General features: G+C 40.3%; 1 protein-coding gene across 9 annotated transcripts in view; it reads left to right on the forward strand.

Moving 5' to 3' along the window:
- LOC111872378 (alpha-1,6-mannosyl-glycoprotein 2-beta-N-acetylglucosaminyltransferase) overlaps positions 1-8446 on the forward strand; it is a 149279-nt gene extending 140833 nt beyond the window's left edge. For 8 of the 9 annotated variants that reach the window (XM_023866192.2, XM_023866193.2, XM_023866188.2 and 5 more), the window contains 3 exons: positions 1427-1534; positions 6105-6319; positions 7135-8446. In XM_023866192.2, coding sequence (XP_023721960.1) covers positions 1427-1534; positions 6105-6319; positions 7135-7351 — 540 coding nt within the window. In that variant the 3' untranslated portion in view covers positions 7352-8446. The remainder of the gene's footprint in view (positions 1-1426; positions 1535-6104; positions 6320-7134) is intronic. The other variant, XM_023866198.2, reaches the window with a different exon arrangement.
- Positions 8447-13579: the final 5133 nt, after the last annotated feature.

Consider the following 13579-nt stretch of genomic DNA (forward strand, 5'->3'; position numbering starts at 1 on the left):
TCACTAGTATAAAGCATGGTTGGTATGTTGTGTTTAAATTGTCTCTTCTTTTGGGGTGATGGCATGTAAGATTATGTTTCACCATTGCTTAAATTAATTTGTTATGGTGTCAAAATTGTGCCGTTTGCTGTGGTCATATTCCTTGTAGCCCCTTTAGATGAGGGTATCTTAGTTTGAGACTGGACTTCATGGAATTTATGAACTGCACTCACATGTTCTCTGTTCATTTCTCTCTGCCAGTTATCAGTAACCTCTCGGCTACCGACTGTGGTTACTGAAGAATCCAAATGTTTAATATAGGATATTAAATGACATTCTCAAGAAATGGGTCAACTGGTACTGGTGACTGAACTTGGAACTCTGGGCCCATTTATTTAAGGGTTAAGTTCCGTAGAGAGGTAATTGTCTTCAGAGATATGATGCCATATAGTCTGGTTAAATCGAAACTTTGGAGGAGCCTGCTGCTTCCCTCTTCATGGTAGAAGAGGCTCAAAATGTGGGGGTGGGGGTGGGTAGTGGGTTCCTTCAAAAGACTTATAATGATCTGCCAGACTGTGCAATGTCACATCCTGATATAACAGTAATTTTTAGTCTTTGCTCTTGAGAAACTTATGAAATCTCTTACATTTGTTTTGAACACAGTGTTCAGTAAATACCATATATGATGTTGCAACATTTGACATCATTTACATAATTAAATGAGTACCGGGAATCTTCCTAGGAGTAAAGGACAGCCAGCGCATAAGGCTGACAACCTCACTGCCATCTTTGATCTGATTGTCTAGAAAATATGGTAGCTTCAATGTCTCAGCCCTGTGGACCTCCACAGCCTGTTTTGGTGATACCTTTACATAAATTTATGCAAAACTACAGTTGGTGTAAGCATGGCAATGTTTTTGTCGTTGCCATGGAAACCAAATGCAGTACCATTCTGTTCTGAAACTTATATCCTGGATAATGAGAGCGTCTTTAAATAATGGACAGAAGAATCCTCAGTTTTGATTTGACCAGAATATGGCGTCAGTAGAGGGCAGTGTTATCAGCTGGCAGTATAATGTTCACCTTCACTGAAAAAGATCTCTCTAGACTATTACAGGCTTATACTGTCAGGTTTTCTTTCCAGAAGTTTTTAAGTGCAGTGAAGTCATGAGTTCAGAGCGTCACATGAAGCCTACAGTGTGTCGAGTGGGTGGAGGGAGTGTTTACTTGTGGAAACGATTCATGGAGATGAGACTTGTCAAATTTTCATGTGGAATTTTCAGAAAATCTAATAAATTCTTTAACAGAGCCCTGTTTTCCTCTGTTCTTTACTCACATCTCTAAAATTAAGTGGACTGTGATGGTGTGTGTTTGAGGTCTGGAAGCAATTTGCTGTGCATATGTGCTCACTGCTTCTATATGTGTGTGTTGTGTTGTTGCGTTGCAGAAGGAGGCTCAGAGAGCCCTGAAACGTCATCAGACTTTCTCTCCAGGGTCAATACCTCCATCTTGGAACTTCCAGGTCCTCCCCACTCTTTATCAGCACTACCAGAAGGTAGAAACAATAAGCCAACTCTACATCTCAGTCCTAATGCTAGTTGTATGCTCCTGTATGCAAAGGTTACATGTGTTCTTAACCTCTTAAGAATCTTGAGACACTGTGCTCTGTTTTGTAATGAAAGCTCCATAGAAATGTATATGAAATTGAGGTAGATACAGATTGTAGTGCCAAGCAGCAGTGGTCTATACATATGTACATAGGGTCCATATCTTAGCCACAGTGCTGGCTATCCTCACTTAGATTTTGTGTGGTTTTCCTAAGTCCCTCCAAACAAATTCCAGGATTGTACATTGTTAGGCAATGACCACTTCCTTCCAGACCCTTTCCCTTTCATCATTCATCAGTCCTGACATTCATTGCTTTCTAGTCTAGATACTTGTAACATAAATTATCCCACTGTATAACAGATTGTAATTTTGTGGGTTATGACACCAGGTAGTCTGATAGATGGCTACTAACATTTTGGAGGAAACTGATTCCCCCATTTTAAATTTGAAATCACTTCTACCCTGAAGGTGGGGTGGAACTCTAGCATTTCTCAGAGAGAAGAAATTCATTCAAAGTTTTGGTAGGGAAACCTGAAGGAACAAGGCCTTTGCAAGATGTAAGGTTAGGTGGGAGGATGATATTGTAGCGTGTAGACTGTTACTGGGTAACAACCTCGAAACAAACAACGGAACAACTTATGTTACTAGGGAACAACTGCAAGATAAGCAAATATAACAGAGCTGTTACTGGGTAATGTCTTGGCAAACAAACTTGTTCCCATGGAAACGCTTGGAGTACAACAATGAACGGTGTTTTTACACAGTCCATGCTGAACTGTTACAACCGAGACAAGTTCAGTCAGTTAAGGACTGACTGCAAGGGTTCAATTGAAGAGAAATCTCTGGTCATGAGTCTCAAGGGGCTTGACTGCAAGATGAACTGCTTGGCAGCAAAGAACCAGTCATAAAGTAACTTTGACTTTGCATTAGTCAGTTGAAAGTTGGTTTTAAAGGGGTCTGTGAAGAGAAGGCTTGGTTGGTGCATTTGAAGAATCTCCATCGTTAAGATCTGTTACTGGGAAACAGCTAGCGAAAGCAGACTGAAAACACTTAGTGATAGTGTTATAGTCATTTGTAGTTATGACCTGTAAGGGGTGAATAAATCCAATCTCCAATCCAAACCCCCCATCTGTAGTCACTCATACACGTGACAATATTAATATTGAAGTTAAAAGCAATTTAATTGAGGTTATGTAGTAGGCTCATCTGGCTGAGGATAGGGGCTGGTGGTCAGCTGTTGTGAACAGGGTAATAAACGCGTGTGTTCCCTAAAATGGTGGGCATTTCTTGGCTCTCTGAGCAACTGTTAGCTTCTCAAGAAGGATTTTGCTACATGGAGTTAGTTGGTTAGATGAGAACCAGCAGTCAGACTAGATGGTCATAACTCACAAGACAGCAATTTAAATTTTCACCATTATGAAACCCTCAGACTTATGTATAAATGAAGTTTGTAATGAAGTTATGGCAGATATAAATGTAGGAGACTATCGTTATGTCTGCAAGAACTTGCCCTTGGACCCTATCCTCAAGCAGCTCAATCCAGTCAGAATTGTTGTCCCATGTGCTATGCCAAGGAATCTCAAGTGGTCTATTCCCTTGCGATTTTCTGACTAAAATTGGTCTGTTCCGTTGCGATTTTCCAACTAAAATTGGTCTGTTCCCTTGCAATTTTCCGACTAAAATTGGTCTGTTCCCTTGCGATTTTCTGACTAAAATTGGTCTGTTCCCTTGCGATTTTCCGACAAATTGGTCTGTTCCCTTGCGATTTTCCGACTAAAATTGGTCTGTTCCCTTGTGATTTTCTGACTAAAATTGGTCTGTTCTCTTGTGATTTTCCGACTAAAATTGTCTCTTATGTTTCCCATTTCTCCATGCATGCTACATGACCCAAACTCATCTAATCCTCTTACTTAGTCCCTTAATAATATTTGATGAAGTCAAGAAATTGTACAGCTGGGCCCCAGAGAGGGAGCTAGATATCTGTCCCTCATCCTTTTTCTGGAAGGACAAATCAAAATTGAAGAAGAGCAGAAAATATATGAAATACTACTAATAAAAATGAGTAAGAAAATCGTTTGGTTGCCCCTTTTGGAAAACTGCCCCCCCTCACAGAATGAATCCTGGTGGCACCCATGAAGCTGTTCATTGTGTAATTCTCTCCAGTCTCCTCTTCATGTAATCATGGTAGACACGAGGGAAATATTGTGCTAGATTATGAAGAGAGAGTAATATAAAATATCTACTCTCCTTTGCTTTATATTCAAGATAGGAGACAAAATTCAGAGACTTAAGAGGTTAATTTGTCACAGCGTCAAATGAATTTTAGTTCCTTAATTTTTGTTTATTAAAATGTTCCTAACAATTCTGTAGAAATTAGTGCATATACATTATACAGTTTGATTTTCATTTTGAGTAAATTTGATGAGTACATTCTTTTGGATTGTGATGTTGTGTAGCTCAGTAAATGCCCACCTAATGTTTTGGAGGAATATGCCACCTCAAACTTAAGGATTGAGGACCAAGCCAAGCAAGAAACAAACAAGAATTCCACCAAACCATGTCCACTAAACTACACAGCATTAAAACCCAGGAGACCATATATCCTGCATGATCAGTGTTCTGAAGACCCGAACCCAACATTGAATCAGTTTTTGTTCTCCAATACTAAGATAGCCCTCTTGATGCTCACATGTTTCTCAATATGAGTTCCATATTTGTAGAAGATTTTGGTTAAGTATTCTGTATTATTTATATCATGGCTTTCAATTAGCAGTCTGGATTTTGAACCTGTATCTGCTTTAATGTCTGCACTAAGTGTCTTTGCTGCAGCATGCTTATCCTGTGTGTATTGAAGATGTGATAAACATAACAATAATTGTGCAGTAGGAATGGATATGTGGACTAATTAATCCTGTCAGTGTTAAGAGTGGGAGAGCTTTGTTTGTGCTGTAGAGGACATTGTGTGTTATGAATGTATCTGTCTCATCAAATTAGTGTATAGTGTTGCTTATTTTGAGTTATGTCACAGCAGTAGAACAGATATGTATGGATATCTATATTCGTATGTGTCTGTGACTAGAGACGAGGTTTGGATTGGTAATCGGATTTATTGGACCCTTACACTCGTTAACTATGAATAAGTATGACAGTATCACAGAGTTACACACTCCGAAGATCAGTGTAACTACAGCACACATAAAGTCTCCTTAGTCTTCATTAGCCATTGTCTGGTAGTGGCTTCCAATTGCAGATGTTCCCCTTCCTCCAGGTTCCTGATTTGTCACCTGTTTCATCTACCAGCTTCTCGTGACTGATACTCTGAACTGAACTACCAATCCTCCATGTATGGCCCCAGTGACACTAGTGCCATCTAATTTTAAGATTTAGAAATCATGTGTGGTAAGGGATCTTGAAAAAATAGATACTTTTGTCATTTTCAAAATCAAGTAACCATAGCAACCATAAGAAGTCCAGTATCTGTAGTTAGAATTTTATATCTTTATGAAATGTATATACAATCACACATGAATATTCTGGCAGGGCAGGTAAATTGCTGCTGGTCTTGGTTCTGGGTCATGCAGGACTCAGGACCATATTTTTCTGTCTCACAATTCTGGGAGCCATGCATCTGCTTTTTCAGGGCGCTATATTGCGCCTGCTGAGATTGTCAGTAAAGCAGCTAGGTAGCCTTCAGCATGCCAAGGTGCAGGGAGTGCATGAAATGTGTAATCTGTCACAGATGCCAGCTTTCCAGTCTTGTTTCTCTTCTCCCTGCTGAATGTTTGTCGCCTGTGTCCTGTCACTGTTCAGTTTCATGTTTCAGCACAGGAATTAATGTGAGTGACTTGCAGATGTTGCTGTCACAGCAGAAACTGTTATGGTCTTCAGAGATGTGATTCCCTATAGTCTGGTGGATATGTGCCAGGGTTTTGGAGAGAACAGCTGTCTCCATCTTCAAAAGACACTTTGAAATTTGAGGAAGTGTGTTCTTCCAAGATGTTGGTACTTATTTACCAAGCTACACGGCATCACATCGCGGATAATTGTATCTTAATATTCACCCAGACTCTTACTTCCATGTATCTTGCATTTCACAGTTATCGCAGTGTCGGATGCTATGTAAGCTGCAGATTTGAAAATGTAGTATTAATAAATTATTCAAGAATCGGTTGACATGACTCTGTTAACCATACAGAGCACGGTGGTAACTGTATTGCCCCCATCTTTAGGGGTGATGGGTGGTAATACCTAACTACACAGTATTGTCTACAATCCAGAATCACTGCTGTGAGAGCCTCGAATCACAGATATGTGCTACCTGCCGTTAATGTTTGGAAACTCTTGATTTGCCCCACACACTGTATTTATGTGTTTCATATGATTGTCACATTAAACAGCAGTTATTTTCACAAACAGTATTAGCCAGTTGCAGTGTGTCTTGTGTGAGGTAGGAACTGAATTCTTAGATATTAGATGAATTTTTTCAGATTTCAAAGGTCATTTGATGCTCTGTTCAGGCGGAAGTGGCCCCGTGGGTAAGCAGTAAGCACAACATGGGGATGGCGTTCAACCGCAGCACCTGGCAGGATATATGTCACTGTGCTGAGTTCTTCTGCACGTACGATGATTACAATTGGGACTGGAGCCTTCAGCATATTTCCCAGGGCTGCCTGGAACACAAGCTCTATGCAATGGTCATGAAAGGACCTCGGGTCTTCCACATTGGGGAGTGGTGAGTTCATCATAGCTAAAGAACCCTTTGAATACCAGAGTGTGGGTTTGGTTCCCAGCACAAACAGGTTCGGCGTGCGGCACATGTAGGAGAGATAAAAATTCATACAAGAAGTTCGGCTGAAAGGGGGAAAAGGGTCACTCGGGAGACCTAGACATTGATTATTTACCCCTTGTCTCTGTGGTCCTCTGATAACTTCAGTCTCCTTTAGAACAGGCCTGCCTTCTTCATTATTGTTTGCCTTTTCCCTCCAGTATCTTCATTTTCAGCTCTTGTAAATCATTCTCTACATCTTCAAGCTATATCAGTCTGGGCCTTCCCAGTTTTCCTCTGCCTTCTGACTTACTTTCAGACATGTGGCCACGCCATAGCTCAAGCGGTTAGTCGCTGGCTTCCCACTGCAGCGGCCCCAGTTCGATCCCAGAGCTGGTCAAGTGGGATTTGTTGTGGACAAAGTGGCACTGGGGCAGGTTTTCTCCAAGTACTTCGGTTTCCCCTGCCGATCTTCATTCCACCAATTGCTCCACAATCACCCTCACCTATCATCTGGGGCTGGTACAGTAGGCCAGAAGTGGCTGCAGTACAAGGGATTTAGTCCCACCCACTAGCAGTAATAAAAAAAATACTTTCAGATATTCTCTTGACTACTGTTGTTTGTTCCATTCTAATCACATTCCCCAAACCCACTCTAACCCTCCCCTTGTAATATCTGCTACCAGATGAGGGATTTATGTTGTATATTACTCATATATGTACAATAATAAATTACTGCTACGAGAACGTCAGATCTGCTAACTGAGTATGGTTTTCTGCAGTGGGGTTCACCACAAGAAGGCCAACTGTGAGTCTACTGCAGCTATATCCAAAGTGCAGCAGGTGCTGAAGTACGCCAGCAAACATCTGTACCCGAACTACCTGACTCTCACAGTGACTAACACAAATAAGAAGCAGAAGTTGCGTAAAGGTAACGGTGGCTGGGGCGATCTGCGGGATCACCAGCTCTGCATTAACATGACTCGCATGGGAAGGTAGTATAAGGCGAGTCTCGGGCCATGGTGAGCACTGAGTGATGTGAACAGGTGGTGTCAGATCTGACAGTTGTAACTGCATTGAAAGAGGCCAGACGTTAAATTCTTGATGAACGTTAAACTATGGTACCGGTAGGTGTTGTAGGTTTCATCACAAGTGAGCCAACGATGCTCAGATGTTTATATGTAATTCATGTTTCCTGCAGACTGTGTTGTAACATTTCAAATGGTTGGCATATCAGTCTCTTGTCCAGTAAGTTAGCTGTTCTGTTGACATATTCATGTAATGTCTTGTGATAGAACTTTGCGCCAAATGATGTGACATGTTTGTGTTCAGGTGCTTTGAACTGTGTAACTGCCTGATTACAAACACAGCTAAATTGACTGAAACTTGTTCCTTACATGACTGTTAATTCCTTCATGAAGGGAATGGCTACTTTAGAGCAGTGCTGTTTCTTACCTTTTGATTGTTGAACTTGTAAATAAGGAGGCTTGGGTAGGGCAGCTATCATGGGAAGTCGCACATTTTAAGAGTACCATGTTCCACGGTGTTCAGTATAAGTTAATTGATGTTCCTCTGAAATTTCAGTGAAATTCTACCAGACAACACAGTATCACATCCCAGAAGACTGCCGTGAGAATGTCAAATCCAATTTACAAATATTAAATTTCTAGATTTGTATGCTACATGATAAGCTGCATACAGATCTCATACTCAGACGCAAACTTGGCTACAAGAACATGCCTACCTGGCGTAGGTGTAGCAGCGTTGATGAAATTGTAAACATAATATTTTCATTCCATCTTCCCTGTTGTGAACTGTTAGGTTAGAGTTTTGATGTAACGAGGTTTTGTCATTTCCAGGAACAAATGATAACTTTGAATTCAAAATTAAACCTTTTATATTGAGTTTTTCTTTAAAGAAAACGGTGCCTTTGTTCAGTTGTATGTTTTCATGGTAAAGTAGAAGGGGCTAGGCATCATGACGAATAGTGATCTGTTGTGTGTCATGTCTGCCTCTGTGTTATAGTGGTCAGAGTTCAATTCTACCAGATTTTCTGAAAATTAGTTGGTCTCGAACGGGGTCCACTCAGCGTCATGAGGATAATTGAGCAGTAATGTCAAGGAAATAGCGGCTCCGGTCTAGAAAACCGAAATTGACGGCCGTGGGGATTCGTTGTGCTGACCATGCGATGCCCTCTATCTATAGTGAACTATATCAACCGAGCGACCGCCGCTTGACGGCGAAGTTAGTGCCCTTGCAGACTAAAACCATGGAGTTTGCTTGTTTTTTTAAATAAAAAAGAACATATCCAGAGTGGGACAGAATGGGGTTGCTTAATAAGTTCTCTTATTTTTATCATTGAAAGGGTTAATTGAATTATAGTTATCATCATGTGAAGTAACAGATTTGTGTCATCAGTCGGGAACAGCGTATTATATTGACTTGGAAGAACAACCTCCAGTTTTTCAAGCACATAGACCACTGGTGGGCTCATTCATTGTTTAAAATCATGTTTGGGCTCTTCACAGAGCCTCAGCCATATTGCTAGAACTATAATAGGGAGCAGAGAATTAGAAGATGCTTTCAATTATGTGATATTGAAGTAATGAGACTCGAAGTAAGTGAAATCAGCATGTAACTGTAATAAATTGGAATTTGATACAAGTCTTGAAATTATTCAGCACATTGGGCTACATAATGGGACACAAAAAGTTAATAATAAGTTGCTGTTCAAATAGTCTCTGTTGTCATAGAGAACTGTAACTGGTACCAGAGAACAAAACCAGATGTCACTGAATTCTTGTACTGTTGAATATTTATTCAGAATTCTATGTTTTTGGATTATCCACAGATTTTCAAGAGAAATAATTACTGTAGCAGTTTTATTAGATGTTGAGAATCACTGCTTTGTCAGAAATCGTTGTTTTAAAGTAACCATTCTCTTCCCTGTTCCAATGATAATCTGTGTGATTGGTGAACAGCCTCACAGCTTGACCAGTTGTCCAGTTTTAACAAAGTGATAACTTTAGTTAAATTACGTTTGTCCCACGGATTTGTGGTTCATGGAACAAAACATGGTGGCATGTATTTTCGTGCATTCATTCCACCCAACGTGTTCTATACAGATTCATCACATCTCTGTTTATGTGTTAATGAAGAAACTTCAGTATAGAAGATACATCCAAGAGCTTTCATGGTCAGCAATATGTGTTATGCGTGAATGAACTACACATGAAGCTTACAGTGCTGTCGAGTTGATCAGGTATTTGAAGTTTACTGCTGATTTTTGCTGTCTGTGTTTGTAGTCACAAGATTCAAAGTGATAATTATGATTGATCTGCAGTTCTAAAGTATGAGGTAAAATTGGATTCAAGAAATGTTAGTGCATTGTAAAAACCTGTTTTACAGCTGGGATAGCTCAGTGAGTACAGTGACTAGGCTGTGGTTTAGGTGATCAGAAAATCAGTTCAGCAGGATGAGAACTTGTTTCTTCTCTCTCAAATCCAGTGGGTGCTGAGGACTGCACCATAAGATGGATATAGAACCAGTTTCCAAAATGTTGTGGTTCGTATATTAAGAGCCAGAATGCTTGACAAATTTCAAACAAATGTCCTTAAATAGTTAAGATCTGTTCTGATCTCAGAGTGGATAACTGGAGAACACAGTTTGTCAGGTTCAAGCCTTGTGTTCCCATATGTGGTCAGTATGGAATCGTAGAACTTGCTGTGATGTTATTTCAGTATTTGGTGCTGCTTTTCTCTGTGGTGTAATCCAACCTTATCTGTATTGGTGTCCATTTCCGAGAATTGGGATACAACATTTGGAAGGCTTGCAGATTAATCATACTGCATCATTTGAATCTGAAAGTTCCTACTGGGAAGTCAGCTGAAGTATGATTTCCTTCTAAATGTATGGAATGTAGGAAAGCTGAAGTGAAGACAGAAGTTGTGAGTTACCAGTTGCATGTGTGATGATTTATGTGATAGTTCGATGGTGGACCTGGGAACTATGACTTGACACTAAAAAATTTATTTTGTATATACATGCTGTATTTCCTTTTACAAGACTGCAGACAGTTGAAGTATTGCATGCAATGGATATTTAAATTTTATTTTCAGTTGGCAATTGCTCTTTGTGTCACATCACATCACAGTGACACTTGACTGTAATATGTTAATATTTTGTATTAACAGTAGACAATAACAGTGTGATATCTTACCATAAGTTTCTATGCAGTTGGTAAGCAATCTTAATTTGTGGGTTTTGATTGATTGCTGAGTGGGCAGCAAGTGTAAATTCATGTTTTCTTGAGCCTCAATAAGCCTGGGATGTGCACAAGTGTCGGGGCATTCTGAAGACTGATTGTCATATATGTTTTCTTTTTATTATTAGTGTAATTAATAGTGCCAGTGCTTTTTGTTGGTACTGTTATACTTGGTTTTAGCCTCAAGACCAAAACATAAGAAGCATTGGTAGATAACAGTACTTTTGGCAAATATATACCACTTGTTTGTCAGTATATGTACTAGCAGACTTGAAAGGATTCTGGCAACAGTGGATGACACACAGAATTACTGGGTGTATGTACTGAGTATATGTACTATTTGATAAAAGTACAGATTATTACTATGATTATACTTTGTTTTAGAGAATAACAATTAGTAGGTTCAGAATGTTGCTTTTCACATGCTCTTATTAATGCTAGTATGAGATAAACAGCATGCACGGCAGGCATGTTGGGGATGGGACAGTCTGAAGGGAAGAGCTCACTTGAGAGACCTAGGCCAAGATGGTGGGGTAATTAAGAGTGTGAGAGAGTGGACTGGACCTACCTGGTTCAGGATACAGTCCAATGGCGGGCTTATGTGACCACAGTAGTGAGCCATCTGTTACAGGTCAACATGCTTGTTGGGGGGGGGGGGNCAAAACTTCTGAGCTTGATGCATGGTTCAAGAAAAAAAAAGGAAAGCATTTTCAGTTTTTGGTTAATACATAAGGCTGCCTCTCTGGAGTGGGGGCTGAAGTCATACCCCTGTATTGTAGGTTTGGGTTAGGCAATGGGCTAGCAACCCGTCTGAGGAGAAAGATTTGAAAGCAGAACTGTCCAAATTCAAGTGACAGAAGGAAGTGAAGCAAACAGGTAATGGGAGGGGGGGTTAGAATGTGGATAATGGAGCCAGTCAGTGAGAGAAATGTTAACTGAGGAGAATGCAGAAAGTCACATGAGATGGGAACTTCGTTTGAAGAACCTCCGAAGGTGAAAACATCAAAGAATGGGAGTGGTGTACAGCAGATTTGAACTACAGCTCTGTAATAGAGAGAAAACTATTTACATCTGAAACAAGGTGTTTCTTTACTATTGCTGACTGGGAAGGATGATTGTGTGGATGCATATTCCAGCTTTGATGAGCATTCTGACTGTAGGTGTAACGTCTATGTTTCAGTTTGAAGTTGCATTGCCCTATTCTCTACATCCAGTACATCCAGACTAACTCAGTTGATGCATTCCTGAAAAATTTGGTATAAGGTGAAACCATGTTTCCCAGACATGAATATTTTATAGAAAATAATGTAACTTGATGTTATGGAGAGGTCTTGGAGAAATTTTGCTTAACTGAAAAGCCACGCGAGCTAGTGAAAACCAGCCGTACTTTAAAAACTGTCTTAAACCAAATTTTGTTGGCAAAACTTGTTGTTGTTTGTATAAATAGGAATGTTGCAAAGATTTATTACATGCTGTCTGGTGAGATATCACACTGTTTAATTACTCTGATAAGGGCAGGATCATTTTGATACTTGTTTACACAGCGCAAAGGGCTAGTTGCTATTCTGACATTACTGTAAGATGTAGTGAGTGCACCACTGTGATGTTTTTTGAAAATGCTCTCATGTAATTTCTTGTTATGTGATTTTTAATGTAAAATTTTCAGGACCGATAAATTATTAGAACTTAATCTGTATAGAATGTGCAAGCGTGGCTCACCTGACGTAACGACTAGGCTGGACGAGCGGTGAGTCGCAGTTCATTTCCCAGCAGGGGAGCAGATTTTCCTTTTATCACGTCCAAACCGGCTGTGGGGGTCACCCAGTCTCCTCTCCAGTAGATAAAGCTGCCCTGATATGCAGTCGACCACTCACCTTCATCTGGTGCTGAGATTAAAATGCATGGGCCTATAGTTCCACTCCCCCATGCTTTTTGTGGTGTGATGCATATTTAAGCACAGGGATACATTTTTCTTTAGCTACCTTGTGTATGTGTATTAAGTTGAATGTATGGTAATGTGCACAGATGGAGACTAGACATTGGATTCACATGAATGTTGGGGACGTACTGAATGACTTGTGACATTTCACATGTTGTATATTGTGCATTACACTGTGTCAGAAACATCTAAAATGGTGCTTCATCAGCAGATATTGATGTAATCATTAAATCACCATTAGAATGTAACTGTATTCTGTTCTTAACACATTATGGCAACTAAAGTAACCTTACTGGAGACCTTGTTGAATGCAAGGTTGCCAACTCTAGGTATGATGTGCCCTGAGAGATGTTCTACACATTGTTACCAGTGTCTTAAGGAACACTATGCTGGAAACACAGTGTGATATTTGTACCGTACCTTTAGGCAACATCTGATAGACAAATGTATGTTGTGATGTGGCATCTGGCAGCGTTTTCAGACTGACCTGGAGCTTTACCTCCAGTCCCTCTATGTGCATTCACAGAAATCTCATGCTGTGTTTCAGACCTCATTGCACATTCTTCGTGCTCATCATTTTGCGTGGAAACTCATAAGTCTAAGGGTATGAAGGGAACATAATCATCATATATGCCAGTTGTTTGGGCCAAAGTAAATTGGGAACATGTGTTGGGCACTTGAGGGTGTGAATCCAATGTCTCTTGTTCAGAACATTCTGTAGATCCCACTTGTCACACAACATTTGAGGTTCTTACAACAGGTGGTATGAAAACTACTGTCTTCCAGGACATCTCATAGATTGTTACTGATGTTTTGGAGGAACTTGCTACTGCATCTTCCATGTAGAGTAGGCAGAATGTGGAAGAACAATGGTCATAGTAGGGAAGGCGAACCAGGACTGGAGCCATGGGCAGACCAATAGGAGATGATTGGTCAGGTCAGATAAATTGCTGCTGGCCCTCACCAGGTCAGTCATTGTTGGTTCTGAGTCCTACGGGACTCATGATCATATTTTTCTGTCTGG

Source organism: Cryptotermes secundus, unplaced genomic scaffold (genome assembly GCF_002891405.2).
Source record: "Cryptotermes secundus unplaced genomic scaffold, Csec_1.0 scaffold247, whole genome shotgun sequence".
Classification (NCBI taxonomy): Eukaryota; Metazoa; Arthropoda; class Insecta; order Blattodea; family Kalotermitidae; genus Cryptotermes; species Cryptotermes secundus.